Source organism: Balaenoptera borealis, assembly GCF_965194805.1.
Source record: "Balaenoptera borealis genome assembly, chromosome: 14".
Lineage (NCBI taxonomy): Eukaryota > Metazoa > Chordata > Mammalia > Artiodactyla > Balaenopteridae > Balaenoptera > Balaenoptera borealis.
In genome coordinates this window covers 83,246,702-83,265,465 of record NC_138875.1, presented here as the reverse complement: position 1 = coordinate 83,265,465, position 18,764 = coordinate 83,246,702, and the positions used below count along the sequence as shown (strand labels likewise).

The following is an 18,764-nucleotide window of genomic DNA, read 5'->3' as shown; positions in this document are numbered from 1 at the left end:
TTGTTCTGTTCTACCTTTGGCGACAGAAAGCTGATGCTAATCAGTATTCTACAGGAGGTTTCTTGCAGTGGATTGCATAACTGCCCTTGACTTCGGGATACTTTCATCATGCAGTTTCTAAATGGTTTACTGGCTTGCAGTCTAAAATGCCCATGTGCATTCAGATTTAGTTGGTGTGGGTTAGAATTCTGAATGTCTTAGAATATTTTGGACTCTGGTATAGACCCAAAGAGTTTCACTTTTATAAACAGTGTCATTAAAGAAATGGCATGGTGTATAGTAATAATAATGCCAACTGGCTTTGATAAGGCTTAGTGCAGTTAATTTTTCACATGTGACTTTATTTGACTCGTATGGTAATCCTGCTCAAGAGGTTAGAAAACTTAGGCTCTGAGAAGTTGTGACGTGTCCGAGGGTCACACAACTTTTAATAGAAAGGTAAAGTTGAATTTTCTGATGGGAAACATTGGTAAACCTGGTTCTCTGTCTTCCACTGAATAATTATGTAACTGTGAGCACATCTTTTAACCTCTCTAGTCCTTTGTTTCCTCTTCTGTAAATGTCAGACATCTTTGGAAAGAGCTTTGTGCCAAGCTTCCTTTTTTAGATGTTGTGTCTGTTAGAAAGAAGTTGTAGGGATTGGTGATCTTGCTGCATGTGACCTTGGACATGAATCTTTTCCTCATTTGACACACCAGTTATATGTGTTTGAACTAGCACCTTTTATCAGGAGTCATCACAGTTTTAAATCCCATTGTATATTTTAATTTTTTAAAAAATTGTTTTTTCTTACTCATAGCTTTAGTTCAGTTCCAAGGTTGATTTAGTTCTGAGTGTACTTTTGAAATGAAGCTTTTGGAATTTAAAAGTATGTGCTATAATTGACATATATACACTATCAAATGTAAAATGGATGGCTAGTGGGAAGCTGCTGCATAGCACAGGGAGATCAGCTCCATGCTTTGTGACGACCTAGAGGGGTGGGATAGGGAGGGTGGGAGGGAGGCTCAAGAGGGAGGGGATACAGGGATATATGTATGCATATAGCCGATTCACTCTGTTGTACAGCAGAAACTAACACAACATTGTAAAGCACTTATACTCCAATAAAGATGTGGGGAAAAAAACATGTGCTATATAATAAGCAAATCTTATGAGGCAAAAGAAGTTATTTTAAAATAAAAATGAGCAGATTTTCTTACTGAATATGAGTCAGAATGCTCTGAAAAGATGTTTTTAAAGCATTACATGGCCCTTTTTCACTTTAACATTTTAAAAATTCCTTATTGTAGAATGGTTTGATCATTCCAAACTGGACTTCTGAATTATAATTGGAAAGCAAACCAAGGAAAAAAAGCCATCTTTAAGAAACTAGCTTATGTCACTTTATTATTCTGTAAAATTAAGAATTCTTTCCTAAGCATGCTTCCATCTGTATTGTCTTGGTAGCATCAGTTCATTCAGCTCTGCGGGCTCCTTACTGTATACATGTAGTTGTGCAGCTTCATAGAAAATGAGCTATTGCCACAATAAAAATAAGTAGGAAGAATTAGAGAAGCAATTTGTCTTATTTTACTTAGGGAGTGTTTATGCAACTCTGAAATGTGAGTTTATTCTTCCTAAGCTTTTACTGTTAGCTCTAAGGCAGGAATACCTATGTCACTTCCTCAGCCAGCCATTTGAAATTTGGAATTCTGAGCATTCTAAAGAGTACTGCTTTGCTGCAACTAGAGAAAGCCCTCGCACAGATACGAAGACCCAGCACAGCCATCCATAAATAAATACATAAATAAATAAATAAATAAATAAATAAATAAATAAATAAATAAATAAAAATTAATAAAAAAGAAAAAAACTTAAAGAGTACTGCTGAGTCTTTGGAATTGACTGACCCAGAGTCCTCATAACTCAGATTTCACATGGGTTCTCTTCTGTGTCTGGTGCTGTTGCTGCTTATTATTTACTCAGCTCCTCGGTGATGCTGTTTCTCGGACTGTTAGGAGGATGGGGGAGGCAGTCTTAATGGTGTCCAGTTGGAATAAGGGACAATATTCCTCATGCTGAGCTTCAGTTAATCACTTTCATCAACATTGATACTTAAGTGAGAAAGGCCTTTTGTCTTAGCAAAAGTTATATGTTTTTTCTAGCATATTTTTTATACCTTTTCAACACTTAGCTTTTTTTTTTCTGTAGATGTTCATTCTGGACAAAGTTGACAGTGATACTTGTTCCCTTAATGAGTTTACCATAACTGGATCAACATATGCACCTATCGGAGAAATGTGAGTAATCCCTCCTTGTCTTTTAAAGGGTCCACTCTGGTAGTTTGGTGCTTGTATAGACTTGCAGTGTCTCTAAAATGTTCAGACAGTTTTCCTAATGTGGCTCATGTTTATCAGAGTAGGTCATTTTCTTTAAAAACAAAATTGATAATACATACTTTGGAAATTGAAATTGATATTACAGGTTGTATAGGCCAGCGACCCTTTTTCATGTTTTGAAGCCTAAATTTTCAAGTGGGGTTTCTGGTTTGGTTTGGTTTGGTTTTGGTTTTGGTTTGGTTTTTTTGGTCATGCTGCACGGCTTCCGGGATCTTAGTTCCCTGACCAGGAATTGGGCCCGGGGCCCTGGCAGTGAGAGCACCGAGTCCTAACCACTGGACCACCAGGGAATTCCTGTTTGTTTTTCATTGATAACAGTGGTGGAGGAATTTCATTAACTAAGAATTCCTGGTCTTTACTGATTAACTATTGATACCAGAGAAACATTCTGTCTCCAGCATCAGATTTCTTTTGAATGCTTGCCAGTCCGTTGTCCACAAAATTCTATTTATTAGTAAATAATTAAATAAAAATCAATAGAGATGACCACAGTGTGTTCTAAGAGTTACTTTTTCTTTTGACAGACATAAAGATGATAAACCAGTGAAATGTCATCAATATGATGGTCTTGTGGAATTGGCAACAATTTGTGCTCTCTGTAATGACTCTGCTTTGGATTACAATGAGGTAAGCCTCCTCACAAATGAGAAACTAGACCTGGCTGTTCGTAGTTCAAGGGTGCGGTGGGTGGAATGAAAATCCAGCCTTCCTTCCTCCCTTTTTGAAAGTATGGGTTCCTGGTTTTATTTTCCCTTTCCATTAAGAGCCTATCTCTATCAGAGCCAGCATGACCCTACCCAAAGGAAGTTGGGAGCCTTTCATATATTCTCTGTGACTGAGCATTGCAGTCACTTAACGAGGAGTTGTAGCATACATGATGTTCTCTTCTGTGCATAGCTTAGTTACTATAAATGATTAAAACCCAGGATACTTTTTCCTGAAAGTATACGGTATTGATCTTGCTTTTTTTTTTTTTTTTTTTGATCTTGCTTTTTAAGATGGGTAACATTATGTCCTAGAGGACAGACTGAGGCTTAGAAGGTTGTTTTGATGATGATGATGATGATGATATAATATAAAATTTAACCAACAGAAAACCTTTTTTTCCTCCCTTTTTAATTATAAACAGTGAGATAAATTCTTCGGTTTCTAAAGGCAAGCCAGTCCCCAACAGAAACAGAATGTAAACTCTGTAGAATGATAAATAATGACAAGGAATTACAAATACTGTTTGAAAGCTATGTTTGAACTAATACTGTGATTATTGGCTTCTTATGGTTAAGGGAAATGAAAGACCTAATTATTAGAAAAAGATAAAATGTAAAATGTACACCTATGCTTTGAGTTTATTTTTAATTATCTGGATCATATGCTCCAGAATAGGATAAAATGGCCCAAAGAATAATGGTACAATGGACGAGAGATTGTCTACCTATGGAAAAAGTCTTTATTAAAGAAAATTTACTACTTTTCCCTTTTTGTAATTTGTATGCTTTTAACTACTACAGGCGAAGGGTGTGTATGAAAAAGTTGGAGAAGCTACAGAGACTGCTCTCACTTGCCTGGTAGAGAAGATGAATGTATTTGATACTGAATTGAAGGGTCTTTCTAAAATAGAACGAGCAAATGCCTGCAACTCGGTCAGTATTTGAGCTTAGTGTTTTATTCATGTTGCCCATCACTCAGACCATATATTCTTAGTCTGCTCACTGTCTTACTCTCTTAGATAACTTAGTATATACCTTATTTCCTCAAACTTGCAATATCTCCTTCCCCATACTCACTATAAGGTAAAATGGTCTGGCCATTTGACCACGAAAATAAAAGTAATCAATGGATAATTTCCACATGCAGCCTCTGTGCCCATAAGGTCTGCCGTCTCCCCTGGTGCTGTGAAATGGACTCTTCTTGCTCCCAGCAAAACCCAGCTGCTCCTTGTCTAGTAAGCCCCAACATCTTTCCTGCTTATCAATCTCCCGTCTTTACTGGATCTTCATTAGAGAAATAATAGTATGTTTTTTTTGTTTTTTTTGTTTTTAATTAAATTTATTTATTTAATTTATTTATTTTTGGCTGCGTTGGGTCTTCGTTGCTGCACATGGGCTTTCTGTAGTTGCGGCGAGCGAGGGCTACTCCTCGTTGCAGTGCACGGGCCTCTCATTGCTGTGGCCCCTCTTGTTGCAGAGCACGGGCTCTAGGCGTGCAGACTTCAGTAGCCGTGGCACGTGGGCTCAGCAGTTGTGGCTCACGGGCTCTAGAGCGCAGGCTCAGCAGTTGTGGCACAGGAGCCCAGCCGCTCTGCGGCATGTGGGATCCTCCCGGACCAGGGCTCGAACCCGTGTCCCCTGCATTGGCAGGCGGATTCCCAACCACTGCGCCACCAAGGAAGCCCAATAGTATGTTTTTTATCTAAAAACTTTCTTTTGCCTTAAGCTCCCTGCTTCTTTTCCTTCACAGTAAAATTTCTCAAAAGAGCTGTTTTTATGTATTGTATTGTTTCATTCTTCCCATTTTCTTGAATCCACTCCAGTCAAGCTTTTGCCTCCTTCTCGTCTATCAAAACCTCTTGTCAAAGTTGCCCATGACCTTGTGCTAAATAAATGGTCCAATTGTTTATGCATGTGTACTACTAACACATTTAAAGGACATGAAGCAAGGACTTCCCTGGTGGCACAGTGGTTAAGAATCTGCCTGCCAATGCAGGGGACATGGGTTCGAGCCCTGGTCCAGGAAGATCCCACATGCCACGGAGCAACTAAGCCCGTGCACCACAACTACTGAGCCTGCGCTCTAGAGCCCACAAGCCACAACTACTGAAGCCTGTGTGCCTAACGCCCTTGCTCCACAACAAGAGAAGCCACCGCAATGAAGAACTCACCACAACTAGAGAAAGCCCGCATGCAGCAACGAAGACCCAGCACAGCCAAAAATAAGATAAATAAATAAATAAAAATTTTAAAAAGTACACGAAGCAAAAGTTGACAGAAATAAAAGGGAAAGTAGATGAATTCACAATGAGAGTTGGAGATTTTAACACACCTATCTCAAAAATTGACAGAACAAGCAGTTGAAAAATCAGGATATGGAACAACACTGTAAATTAAATATACTCAATCCAACCCTTATTTCTATTGTGCTACTTCTTTTTATTTATCTATCTATCTATCTATTTTTGGCTGTGTTGGGTCTTCGTTGCTGCATGCGGGCTTTCTCTAGTTGTGGTGCGCTCTTCATTGCGGTGGCTTCTCTTGTTGTGGAGCAAGGGCGTTAGGCACACAGGCTTCAGTAGTTGTGGCTTGTGGGCTCTAGAGCGCAGGCTCAGTAGTTGTGGTGCACGGGCTTAGTTGCTCCACGGCATGTGGGATCTTCCCAGACCAGGGCTTGAACCCGTGTACCCTGCTTTAGCAGACGGATTCTTAACCACTGCACCACCAGGGAAGTCCGTATCGTGCTACTTCCAATATACTTTTCAAATGCATAAGGAACATTCACCAGAATAGACCATATTGCTGGTCCATGAAGCAAGACTCAACAAATTACAAAGGATTGAAATACAGCCGGTCGCTGACTGTGAAAGAATTAAACTAGAAATTGATAACAAAAAGATAAATAAGCTTCCATCTGAAGAAAGTAGAAAACCAGCAAATCAAATACAAGTAGAAGGGAAATAGCAAAGACAAGATCAGAAAGCTATTCTGAACAATTTTGACGGCGTAGAAGAAATCAACAAGTCCTTTCAGTAACACAGCTTTCTAAGCTGACACAGAAAAATGGAATAATCCTGTGTCTGTTATATTAATTGAATCTATAATTAAAAATCTACCCCACAAAAATTCCTCAGGCCCAATTCTGCATAACGCTAAAGAAATACCAGTTTGGGGGAGTTCCCCGGCAGTCCAGTGGTTAGGACTCGGTGCTTTCACTGCAAGCTGTGCAGCATGGCCACAGAAAAACAAAGGGCAGAAAATGGAACCCTTATCAACTCATTTGATGAGGCCAGCATAACCCTGATACCAGAACCTGACATGGATGCGACAAGAAAAGGAAGTTACAAGCTAGTATTCTTCATAATATATCCATAGAAGTAGAGATTCTCAGCACATTAGCAGATTGAGTCTAGTAATATATCAAAACTTTGACGTGTTATATTTGAGCAGAATTACCACAACTACATTGACATTCAAAGCTCAGTGAGGTGGCAGTGTTGCAGGGTGCAGGCGTGTCTGCCCTAGACACTAGACAAATCTGTGGCTCCTCAGCTGCCTTCCCCCTGCCTGTCGGAGCCCCAGAGCCTGGGTTTCTTGGGCTGAACAAAGTGGCAGGCAGGATGGACCAGTCTGTTGAGGAGACCCAGGAGCTGGAGGCTGACCAGATGGCCAGTGTCTGCCAGCCTCTGTTGCAGGTGGTTTTACTCAGGTCCAGCTGTACCAAGTGTGCGAGGACACAGAATCCACTGACAGTTTACTGCAGGACAGATCCAGCCTTTGTCCTAGCCAGAGTGGTGAGTGGTTGCTTAGATGAGAAGCAGCGTAAGCAGTGTGCAAACAAGATGTTAGAACACACGAAGGTCAGAGTAACAGGCAGCGGCACGTACAAGTGGAACGAGAGGAAGAGAAAGAAGCATGGCGCCAAGAAGCGAGCTAAGGAAGCTCAGAAATGGGAACTGCAGAAGCCAGAGAAGACAGGTTGAAGGGACTGTGATGCCGGGCAGGAGCAGAAGGTACCTAAGAAGGAAGCAGGTCAGGCCCCAGCGTCTCCGTCTGGGCCCACCCCCACAATCCACCACCCTGGAAACACGCCTGCCCCTCTGCACCAGGGTGAACACCATCTTCGTGCAGTGCAGGGTGGTGTAGCCAGGAGGTCCTACGGTGGGTCTCCAGACCTATTCCCAGTACCTGCTGCCTCCCAGCCTTGGAGCTTAGATTTCTTTGGAATTGGGTTCTGCTACACGTAATCTCTTAGTACCTGTCATCTCCAAATGGCTGCCAGTTAGTGCTTGAGGCTCCTCTTTGTAGCACTTCTTTGATTTGTAGTCAGGGTTTCCTGGTAGAATAAGGAGAAATGGGAACTTAAAAATATAGCCTTTCCTAGTTATGCAAAAAGCAAGACTCATTTCTACTAAATGAGCTGTCAGCTGTCACTACGTTTCCTTTCTTTCATCCTCCCCTGGATATCCAGGGCAGATTAGGAGGCGGTGTGTTTTGGGGGAGTAGGGTGGCACCACACGGCACAGGCAGCCTAAGGTGGGCGACAGGGTGAGGCAGAACTGGACTTCTGCTCTGGCACTCTGTTTCCTTTACGTTGTTTTGCCTCCTTTATACTATCCCGAGAAATCAAAACTCGCACCGGCGTGGAGGATGTCTCAGCTGAAGTATAGTCGCCCTATTTGTGCTTCACAACTAACAGTCTCACTGCTGTGAGGGTCTTGGGCAGCTCCTATGGCATCCTGCCCCGATTTACATGATTTTCATGAAATAGACATCCAGGCCCTTTGTTTCTGTTATAGGGAATTCACCCCAATTGTCATTAAGCAGGGGGCCAATCCTTGCAAAGCCACATTGTCTGACAGCTCTATTATTAGTTGGTGTGACTAAACCCCTCAGAAGCAACCCGAAGATTCAGCTTCACAGAGACTGAGGTTTAGAATTATATGATTCTAGACCTGTAACTGCTCAATGAAGGGAAACAAGTAGCAGCATGGAACTTAAAAAAGTGGTACGTTAGTTGTAATGACCACTGCAGATAAGGGCAGGAGTGTCCGTTCTGTAAGAGTCTGCGGTCTAAGTATTTTCTTGCTCTGTGCCCTCCTTTGCCTCATTTTTTGCCACAGCAGCTGAGTGAAGGGATCAGAAATGACTGTCATGGTGCTCACTCACTGAAAATCCCCAGAAATGAACTTTTGCCCACTCCTCCCGCCCCCGAAAGCAAGAACCTTTCATAGTACAGAGGTGAATAGAGCAGGACCAGCTTTTTAAGGCCTAGTGGCCCATTTGGATAGGACTGTTGATCTTCACAGCCCTGATACTGGAAGCAATGGCTTTGTTCTTCTCTCCCCCTAGGATGTATCTGGCGCCGAGGTCCACACCTCACTCAGAATCACTACCCATTCTTTCAGTCTTCCTAGAGTCATTGGTACAAATGCTTAATGGAAACTAAATACATAAGTAATATATCAAATAATGTAGAATTCATAGTGATTGTCTTTGTTGCTTGGGGCAACTCTTGCTGAGAGGATGGCTTCAGTCCACTCATAATTGCCTACATTGGATGCTGAGGTTCTTTGGGATTTCTACAGTTATTATTAAATACTTGTCTGAATTAGGGAGAAATCAGTGTAATTCACCACATAATTGAATAAAGGCAAAAAAACGTAAGATCATTTAAATAGATGTAGAAAAGGCATCTGATAAAATTTAATCTCAGTTCATGATAAAAACTCAACAAACTTATCTTCAAGTTGATGGTGTATTTACACAAAATTAACATCATATCTAATGACAAAAGAAGAATTTCTACTTTCAACATTTCTATTCAGTGTTGTACTGGCAGTCCTAGTTCATGCAGTAAGGCAAGAAAAATCAAAGATATAAAAATTGGGAAGGATAAAGTATGTTTATTTTGTAGGTAACATGGTTGTATACATAGACAGTCCAAATCTGAATCTGAAGGTTCTTAGTCTTCGTTTTACCTGAGCTGTCAGTTTATCCTGTCAGTCTCTCCCTCCTTTAAAGTCCTTCACTTCACTCGTTCTCCTCCCTCCCCAGCCCCCTGTCCCCTGCCATCTCCTTGGCTGCATCTTCCACATCCCACCAGAGGTGAAGAGGTTCCAGGGCCCAGTCCTCGCCCTTTTCTGTCTGCAGTTACTCCCTTGAACTCTTCTCACCTCATGACTTTTAAATACTGTCCATGTGCTGACATCTAATATAGTACCCACTAACTATCTAAAGCTATTTAGAATATTTAAGTGGTGTTCCTTGCCCCTGCTTCAGCTAATACTTAACTGCCAGAGCTCGAAACCCTCCATTGTCTTCCTGTTTCACCTGTTAAAAAAGCCAGATGCCTTACATTGACTTTTAAGATCCTACAACCTGCTTCTACCACCCCTGCCATTAACCTCTCACTTCTTTTTTGCAAACTCTGTTCCAGCCATGTTGGCCTGGAGGCTCCTTGAACGTGCCAGGTCACGTCAGCCTGCACGTCTGTTCTCTCTGCCACATTCACACATCTTTCACATTTTTACTCAAATACTGCCTTCTCAATACTTTATGTAAAAGCGCAATCATACATAATTTTGTCTCTTCCCTGCTTATTTTTAAATATTCTTCTCCGTAGCACTTATAATCTACTTTCACATTCTAGTGTGTCTTTCCCAAACTAGAGGGTAAGTTTTATGAGGGTGAGAACTTGTTTGTCTGTTGCTGTATCCCCATTGCCTTTCACATAATAGGTACTTAGTGAATGTTTAACAAATCAAAAATGTACAGAAATTGCCATCCAATAATATTGCATATATGTTCTCTTTATAGGTCATTAAACAGTTGATGAAAAAAGAATTTACTCTAGAGTTTTCACGTGATAGAAAATCAATGTCGGTTTACTGTACACCAAACAAACCGAGTCGGACATCAATGAGCAAAATGTTTGTGAAGGCAAGTACAGCAGATTGCAGTTGAGATGTTCTTACCAGGATTGGAATCCTGGGTGAGCTAATAAATAAAATTGTTGATCTAAATCTGTAACATTTCCAGGGTGCCCCTGAAGGTGTCATTGACAGGTGTACCCACATTCGAGTTGGAAGTACTAAAGTCCCCATGACTCCTGGAGTCAAACAGAAGATCATGTCTGTCATTCGGGAATGGGGCAGTGGCAGCGACACACTGCGATGCCTGGCTCTGGCCACTCACGACAACCCAATGAGAAGAGAAGAAATGAACCTGGAGGACTCTGCCAACTTTATTAAATATGAGGTTAGCTAATGAAAAGCTTCTTTGCCCACATCCTGCACATTCATTGTGTTCAGACAGCACTCCTTCAATAAAAGGTCAAATGAGTCTTGCTTTTTCCGAGAAAAGGGTGCGGTTATTTGTTTTTCTGCAGGCCAAATGTATTACCTTTATAATTTAGACTGCTGCTTCAAACATACACAGTTAACAACTTAATACAGGCCTATAACTTTCAAAGTAGAATCATCAAGGCTAAAAACCTATTTTGCAGCTCTCATGTAAATTAAGATGTTTTAAAAATTGAGGCTATTTTTAAAACACTTGTTACTGAAGGTCAAATTGTCCAAGTGGAGAGATTCCGTCTACTTTTCTGCTCACGGAATACTTTCATATCAGGTATGTGACTTCCTGAAGCCTTGAACAGGGAACAAATTTGGGTACTATGGGCCACTAATTGGCCACTATCAAAATGTTTTTATTCCTCGGTATATTTTTTTCCTCATTTCAGAGTATTATTATGAAAGCTAAAGAATTATTTGGTAACAAGAATGTAGTGATTTTTAATTGTTTCTGATTTATTGGAATTAATACTGTTCTTCATTGGATTTATATCAATGGTGTGAATTCTGTCATAAGAAAATGCAGAATCCTTTGCTGTCCACACTAGAGGAAAAACCAGAATTTCCTGTTTTGACATAAGGTGATTCTTTAACTCTAGACCAATCTGACTTTTGTTGGCTGTGTGGGCATGCTGGACCCTCCGAGAATTGAAGTGGCCTCGTCTGTGAAGCTGTGCCGGCAGGCAGGCATCCGGGTCATCATGATCACGGGTGACAACAAGGGCACCGCTGTGGCCATCTGCCGGCGCATTGGCATCTTCAGGCAGGACGAGGATGTGACATCAAGGGCCTTCACGGGTCGGGAGTTTGATGAGCTCAGTCCTTCAGCCCAAAGAGAAGCCTGCTTGAATGCCCGCTGTTTCGCTCGAGTTGAACCTTCCCACAAGTCTAAAATTGTAGAATTTCTTCAGTCTTTTGATGAGATTACAGCCATGGTGAGTGTCTTTAGACATGTACGGGTAACAGACTGCACAAGCACAGCAGATTCTAATTCTGACCATTAAATTTTTAGTAATAGCTCCCGTATTTGGAACTTCTTTATTTTTGTCATGATCTGGGGCTGTTTCTCAAGGGTTCTATTGACCAGTAGTTGGCATGCTGTATGTTGCATGCATGGAAGATTCTGGAGAAGTTTTAAGACCTGGAAGTCTGAATCAGTCACAGGGGAAATATTTGGTGATATCTTTTTTTATCTTTGATGTGGTTAAAATATACATGTTTGTATCTCACGTTTCTGAAAGCTGATTCAGGACATAATCCACACTCTTGTCACCCAGTTTTGGATGTAGATCCAAATCTGAGATGAGATGTACTGGTGATGTGTTCTCTTAAGAGCTACCTGTTGATGAAGCATTTCCCATATTCTTCCTCGCATCTGACTTTTTCACCGAGACATGTTAACATTGTGTCATATTTGCTTTCTGCTGCTTATCTGTGAAACTTCACACTCTTAAAAACAACTTAATTTTGTTGCTTGAAACCAGTTATTATAGTTGTCTTCCTCCCTTCCTCTTTCCTCCCCCTTCCCGTCTCTCTCCCAGAGGAAAGCACCATTCTGAATTCAGTACTGGGTGTTTAGTAAAAGTATAGAAAACATACATGGGAATGATAGTTTTGTATCTGTAGACAATATTTAAGTGTTTTTGCCCGTTTTTGGTCTTTATATATATTATATATTATAGTTTTACATATTTTTGAAGTCTGCCTTTATTCTACTTGAGATTTATCCATGTGGATACAAGTATTTTGTCTTGACTGCCATATTGTGTTGTTTGGTAAAAAAATAATACAGATAATTTGAAGTCCCCTTTGTCCCACTTCCCTCTGAAGTGTCACCTATTAGCTCGTTTGGCAATTTTACATTTCCCAGGTAAAACGTGTTTTATGACACCAACTTAAAAAAACGAACTCTCTCCCAGAGAATTCTGTTGTCCAGAGGCCCAACAGCTCCATTCGTCATTCCCTGGCTTTAGGATGGCTGAGCATTTGTTGGCAGCGTGTTAGGTGGCAGGTGTAAACCAGTGGTGGGTTTTTAACCCTTTCAGACTGGAGACGGTGTGAATGATGCTCCTGCTCTGAAGAAATCTGAAATCGGCATTGCCATGGGCTCTGGCACCGCAGTGGCGAAAACCGCCTCTGAGATGGTCCTGGCTGATGACAACTTCTCCACCATCGTGGCTGCCGTGGAGGAGGGACGGGCGATATACAACAACATGAAGCAGTTTATCCGCTACCTCATCTCGTCCAATGTCGGGGAAGTTGTTTGGTGGGTCCCTATGGCAGGTCACGTGTATTCCTTGGCTTGTGATGACCAGTTTTCCAGATTTGCTCTTCATGTGGCAGCAGCTTTGCTCTTAGTGCAGCAGGAGAGAGGGAGGGCCAGGAAAGATGAAGGAGGCCCTTGTGAAGGTAGAGGTACTTCCTCTGGCCCTCAGGAGGGCTGTCGACGGCTGCTCCAGTGTGCAAAGGATGCACTTTAACATAGAAATGAATTTAAATTAACTATATAAGGTAACATAAAATTCTTAGTCTTGTAAAAGTTAATTTGGAATTGGATATAATAAATGTTTTATGATTGCCCAGGGAAAAAGTTAAAACAATCATTGCTGTCCACTGATTTTTATGGAGGAAGATGGAGTGGTGATGTTATTTTAAATAGTGGCCAAAAATAATTTGGGGTCTTTTTCTTCTTTCCTTGGATGGAAACAGTATTTTCCTAACAGCAGCCCTTGGATTTCCTGAGGCTTTAATTCCTGTCCAGCTGCTCTGGGTCAATCTGGTGACAGATGGCCTGCCTGCCACTGCACTGGGGTTCAATCCTCCTGATCTGGACATTATGAACAGACCACCCCGGAACCCAAAGGAACCACTGATCAGTGGGTGGCTCTTTTTCCGTTACCTGGCTATTGGCTGTGAGTACAGTTTTTTATATTATTGATTTTTAAACGAATGTTTGAGTCCAAATTTTGTAAATGCATCCCTTAAAAGCATATTTTTTTCTATCCCCATATTAGGGTAGCAAAATATGGAGACTGCCCTCTTGCAGTTTAATGAGCTGTGTATGTGTATGCCCAGTTTACAGTAAAGTTAGTCCCTTACTTGAGCATCCTCGTTCTTCCCTGGGCCTTTGTGAATGAGGTTCTCAGATTTAATCTATGGGCAAAGGAAATACAGGGGCGACTGAGGCCTTAAATGACCAAGATGTAAAACGAAGTCCCCCTTTCCCTAAGTGAGAGAAGCGATCTGTGCATTCATCAGCAGTGGTTGGTTCTTCCACATGTGTTGTCTTTGTAGACCTCGTCCTGACCCAGGATGCTGCTTCTCTCTGCCTCATTTCATAGGTTAGGAAAGTGAGGCCCAGAGAGAGGTTAAATGACTTCCTTAGGGTCCCATAGGAAACTGTTTTGTTTTAATATGTTCACATGATTTAACACTCAAAAAGCACACAGTGGCATAAAGCAGGAAGGCTCTCAACCAGTTGGTTCCCCTCCAGCATGCCTTCTTGGGATACTCTAGCAAATAGATCCATCTTAGGTGTTTATTTTCGCAAGCGATGGCATGCTGTACACACCTGTATGCTGAACCTTGTCTTTTTGTATTTCTGTTTTTTGGGTAGTTTTATATCAGTACTAGTATAGCTGCCTCATCGCTGGGCACCACCTGCCTACTGCTCTGTTGGAATTGCTGGGTTAGAGGGGGTGCACTTGGACCTTTCAGTGGATACTACTGGATACTACTGCATTGGGACAGTCTCTTATTCTCAAGTGCCTGTGTTCTCCACTACCCTTTGTTGCTTCTTTATAATAAACTTGCTGAATTCAAAATTGTTGGGGTGGGGGAGGGGATGGTCCCAGAATTGGCTTCAAGCACTGCCATGTGCTCAGCGTTCTGCACTAACTGCTCTAATGGCCTTTCCATATAAAGGTTCTGCCAGGCCTTTGATGGAGCAAATAAATTAGTGTATAACTGGTAGCACGAGTTTGCCAGAAAGTCATGACGGGTGTCATCTGGTGCTCCAGCACAGCATGGCCTTCCTTACATGGAGAACACATGCCTGCAGCCTTAACATACTGGCTGCTGGTTAGAGAGGGCACGGCTAGTGTAAAGGTCCTACCAATTCTAGTAGGTGCTTTTCCTCACAAATTCTGGAGGAAAAGTTGCCTGGTTCTTCTGTACCACAGACACCCTTCTCATTGCGGAAACCGTCAGCCTAGCTGCTTTATCTGATGCGAGTGAGCAGGTGCTAGTGGCAGCACAGGCTCATTGACATACCATGTCTTTGATCTCTGTCCTAGGGGTTGGCCCACGAGGCAGCACCTGCAGTAACGCTGCAGGCCGTAAACCCCATGTGTGTTAGTGTCATGATGTTTGTTCCCAGGTTATGTTGGCGCTGCTACCGTGGGTGCTGCTGCGTGGTGGTTCATTGCTGCCGAGGGTGGTCCGAGAGTGTCCTTCTACCAGCTGGTACGTAGCCACCTTTCTTTCTGTACCTTAGATGCAAAGTGTTGTAAGTCTTCACAAACAAAGTTGTCCTTGAGCTTTCTGTGGTTTGGATGTCAGTCAAATAATCTTAATACTTTAACAATAGCAGTTGCATCTAAGGTTATTCTGAAGGACCAGGGCTTCTCTGGGAAATGCGGTGAGATTTTGTGTGGGTCTGTGTTCTGGGCTTGGTGTGGACTTTGGAAATGTCCTTGGCTGATCAGGAACTTGATTGGGCTTTTGTTGCAGAGCCATTTCCTACAGTGTAAAGAGGACAACCCGGACTTTGAAGGAGTGGATTGTACAGTCTTTGAATCCCCATACCCAATGACAATGGCGCTCTCTGTTCTAGTAACCATAGAGATGTGCAACGCCCTCAACAGGTCAGTGAGTCTTCTCAGCATGCTGGGGCAAGAGCCTGATAGCCAGGGCGCTGGGGGATTGTGTGTGTGTCATGGTTGATTGAGAATCACAGGAAAGCTCCGCCTTCCCCAAAAGGAAGAACAAGCAGCACCGGTTTTAAGAGCTTAAGTCATCATCACCTCCAGGAAGTAGTGGGAGTGCTTAGCCACATGTTCTTCAAGAGACAGCAGTGGCCAAAAATAGGGACTTCTGCACCCCTGTGTGCCAGTGCCCACAGGGAAGGAGCTCTTGCCCTTTAGCATTGAGACAAACAGTATCATCTAATTAAGCCAGTGACAAAAATGGAAATTTCGAAATAGCCTAAGTGTCAAGGGCAATTGAGAGCAGCTTTGAACACACTGAAATGGGATTGCTATGCTGAAGCCTAGATTTAAATTGGAAGTCTGTCCTACATCAGCATTCTTCCTTAACTTTGCCACTGTAAAAACTTAATAGAATTAGGTCAGTAGGCAATAGGCAATGCCAAGTTAGCTGTCGCTTTATTGAAGTGTGGTTCTGAACAGTCTCTGTTGGTGATGGCATATGCCTTTGCCCTTTCAGCAGGCACATTTCACCCACCTACCTCTCCTTGTTCTGCAGCTTGTCTGAAAACCAGTCCCTGCTGAGGATGCCCCCTTGGGAGAACATTTGGCTCGTGGGCTCCATCTGCCTGTCCATGTCACTCCATTTCTTAATCCTCTACGTGGAACCCTTGCCAGTAAGCGGTGGGGGGAACCTGGGCTGGGGCCTGGCTGCCTGTCCAGCAAGTTGGGGAGCTTGATGAGGTTTCTTTGTGTTTCAGATTATCTTCCAGATCACACCACTGAATTTGACCCAGTGGCTGATGGTGCTGAAAATCTCCTTGCCTGTGATTCTAATGGATGAGACCCTCAAGTTTGTGGCCCGCAACTACCTAGAACCTGGTAAAGAGTGTGTGCAGCCTGCCACCAAATCCTGCTCGTTCTCAGCATGCACCGATGGGATCTCCTGGCCCTTTGTGCTGCTCATAATGCCTCTGGTGATCTGGGTCTATAGCACAGACACTAACTTTAGTGATATGTTCTGGTCTTGACTGACAGTTTTGCATAAAGATGATGTTTAACTTAATCAATTAATTTTTTTATTGTTTAAAGCAACTGTCTATTTCTGCTGAATTTTCACATGAACATACTGGCTGGTGAAGGAGGTTTCATACTCTAGATTTTGTTTTGCTTTTTCTGACTCCAGTGGGGCAAGATTTTCCTTTTTTATACACATAATTAAAGTGTCCATTGCCATGTACAGAGAACTAACACTATTTTATGCAAATATTTTTTTGTAGATGAAAAAGCATGTACAGTGTTCTGTTTAATACTCATCCTTGTATAAAAAAAAATAGTTGAGCCAGCAGACATTGTCAGCAAATTAATTGGCAGCAGATTTTAGGAAATGAATGTGTGTGGTTTTTTTCTAAAACTAAATAGCATGTATTGTGTCTTTTGCATGATCATCTGGATTTAATCTGAGATCACAGTCTAATTTTTATTCATAAGCCAATTTTTCTGCACTGAGCAGAGTACTGCTACCTCAGTCAGTATTTTTTTTTGGTTTGCCCCCCACCCCTTCACCCCTTGGCCCTTGTTCACCTCCACCCCACCTCCACCCCGACCCCGCTCGGCTGCTTCTCCTGTAGGGTTTTGATGGTTCTGTTTACATCAGTCTTAACAAGAGGTATGCTTGTTCTCGCTTGTGCAGAAAACATTGTTCCAGATTCAATCGACTGGGTTCATGTCCCCTCACATAGTTTTTAAGGTTATTTATTTAAATGTCTAATGTATTTTATTGTAACAGACATTGTTTTGCCAACATTGCCTATTTCAGTGGCACTTCACAATCTAGTTTAAAAAGAAAAATAAAACATTTTAAATGGACAGAGAAAAATAACCGTCTTGTTTTTAACTCTTAAGTGGCTTAGTTTGAACTAACATGTCCAACTTTCTCTTAAGTTCTTAGTTTTACTTTTAGTTTTACTGTGCTTGAGGGGAAGAAGGATCCTGTTCTGCTGCATAGGTAGTTGTAGGAATTTTATTTTTAGTGTATAGGCACTAACTGTTATCTGTGATACATTTTTATGCAAGTTTCTGCTGGCCTGTTTTAGCCTGGTGTAGAGGACATAAGGGCAAGTGTGTGTGTGTGTGTATGTGTGTGTATGTGTTTTGTAAAATCTGTAAATAGCACATGACCAAATGAACATATTGTATAGAACTATTTTTATTTGAATGTGGCACTAACCACCACCATCGTTACTATGATAAATGTTTGCGCATGTTCGAGATCAGTCTTAACCAACAGTGTGTAAGTCATTAACAGTCCTAACTGTGGTGTTTTCCTCCAATGCCTTCCAACATCCATCAACTAACGTGAGTATTCCCTGAAATTTGGATGCTTTAGCCTAAAGGTGACTGCCACTAAATGAGCTGGCTATATGACACTAATGAGTAAGCCCCTTATGTCAGGCACCCTGAGAGCAGCGGGCATACGATTTTATGTGGCACCTATGCACCTGTGGGCTGGGGTAGCTGTTCTCGACGCCACCCACTGCCTAGGGCAACAGCACAGCCACATGTTAGTGGGGGAGGGCCTGGGGGAAGAGAAGGTAGTTCTGCTTTGGTCAGACTGACAGGTGCCTTCACAAATGCCAAGATGAGGATTCACAAAAAACTTGTCATGGTTCCTTTGATCTTTGTTAGCTGCAAGGACTCGTCCCAGAATCTTGCTACCTGGTTCATTAAAAAGCAAAAAGCGAGTGAAAGCAAGTAACTGAACCAATAAACTCATGCATCATTTTTTGCGTGACTTTTTTCTTTTTATGGCTGCGCTGCGCAGCTTGTGGGATCTTAGTTCCCTGACCAGGGACTGAACTCGGGCCCCGGCAGTGAGCGCACTGAGTCCTAGCCACTGGGCTGCCAGGGAATTCCCTGGTTCATTTTAAATAGGCCACCTTTTTCCACCTTCTGGGTCATACTCTTTGTGGCTGAGATTTAACCGTGCTTTAACGTACCCGGGAGAGAAAAGATATTGGCCATAGTTCTGCTCAGCTAGCAAACAACCTGCCCCATCATTAGCCAGGGTGAAGGAGGGCCTAGGCAGCAGCTCGGTATTCAGGGTGGTAGCTCCCTCCACGTGAAGCCCCAAGAGTTCTTGTGAGTACTTGAAGGTACTTGGGCCCTGGATACAGGGCCAGCCAGAAGACATGATGTAAATGCTGAGAGTCTGGGGAAAGGTTAACAGGTATCAAGCAGGACAAGGTGCTGCGAAGTTAACAGGTCTCCGTGTAAGGGGGTAGAAAGGGCACGTGGAGGCGGATTCTTAATTTAGAGTCCTGGCCTGGCTCATGGAGGCCTCTCAGAGGAGGGGTAAGCTGGTTTGCTTGGCAGAGAATGTAGCGGGTACATTTT

General features: G+C 42.4%; 1 protein-coding gene and 1 long non-coding RNA gene across 2 annotated transcripts in view; one reads left to right on the top strand and one right to left on the bottom strand.

Moving 5' to 3' along the window:
- The window catches only part of LOC309611480, a 79,018-nt gene that overhangs the window by 39,712 nt on the left and 20,542 nt on the right, over positions 1–18,764 (bottom strand). The window contains exon 5 of the long non-coding RNA XR_014234546.1: positions 7,347–7,424. This is a non-coding gene — a long non-coding RNA (uncharacterized lncRNA). The remainder of the gene's footprint in view (positions 1–7,346; positions 7,425–18,764) is intronic.
- Positions 1–18,764, top strand: part of ATP2A2 (ATPase sarcoplasmic/endoplasmic reticulum Ca2+ transporting 2) — a 62,445-nt gene that overhangs the window by 41,431 nt on the left and 2,250 nt on the right. The window contains 13 exon segments of the mRNA XM_082355866.1: positions 2,194–2,282; positions 2,906–3,008; positions 3,890–4,021; positions 9,908–10,051; positions 10,055–10,117; positions 10,121–10,348; positions 11,043–11,378; positions 12,489–12,709; positions 13,153–13,355; positions 14,822–14,907; positions 15,175–15,308; positions 15,928–16,045; positions 16,130–17,726. Of these exon segments, the coding sequence (XP_082211992.1) occupies positions 2,194–2,282; positions 2,906–3,008; positions 3,890–4,021; positions 9,908–10,051; positions 10,055–10,117; positions 10,121–10,348; positions 11,043–11,378; positions 12,489–12,709; positions 13,153–13,355; positions 14,822–14,907; positions 15,175–15,308; positions 15,928–16,045; positions 16,130–16,399 (2,127 nt within the window). The 3' untranslated portion in view covers positions 16,400–17,726.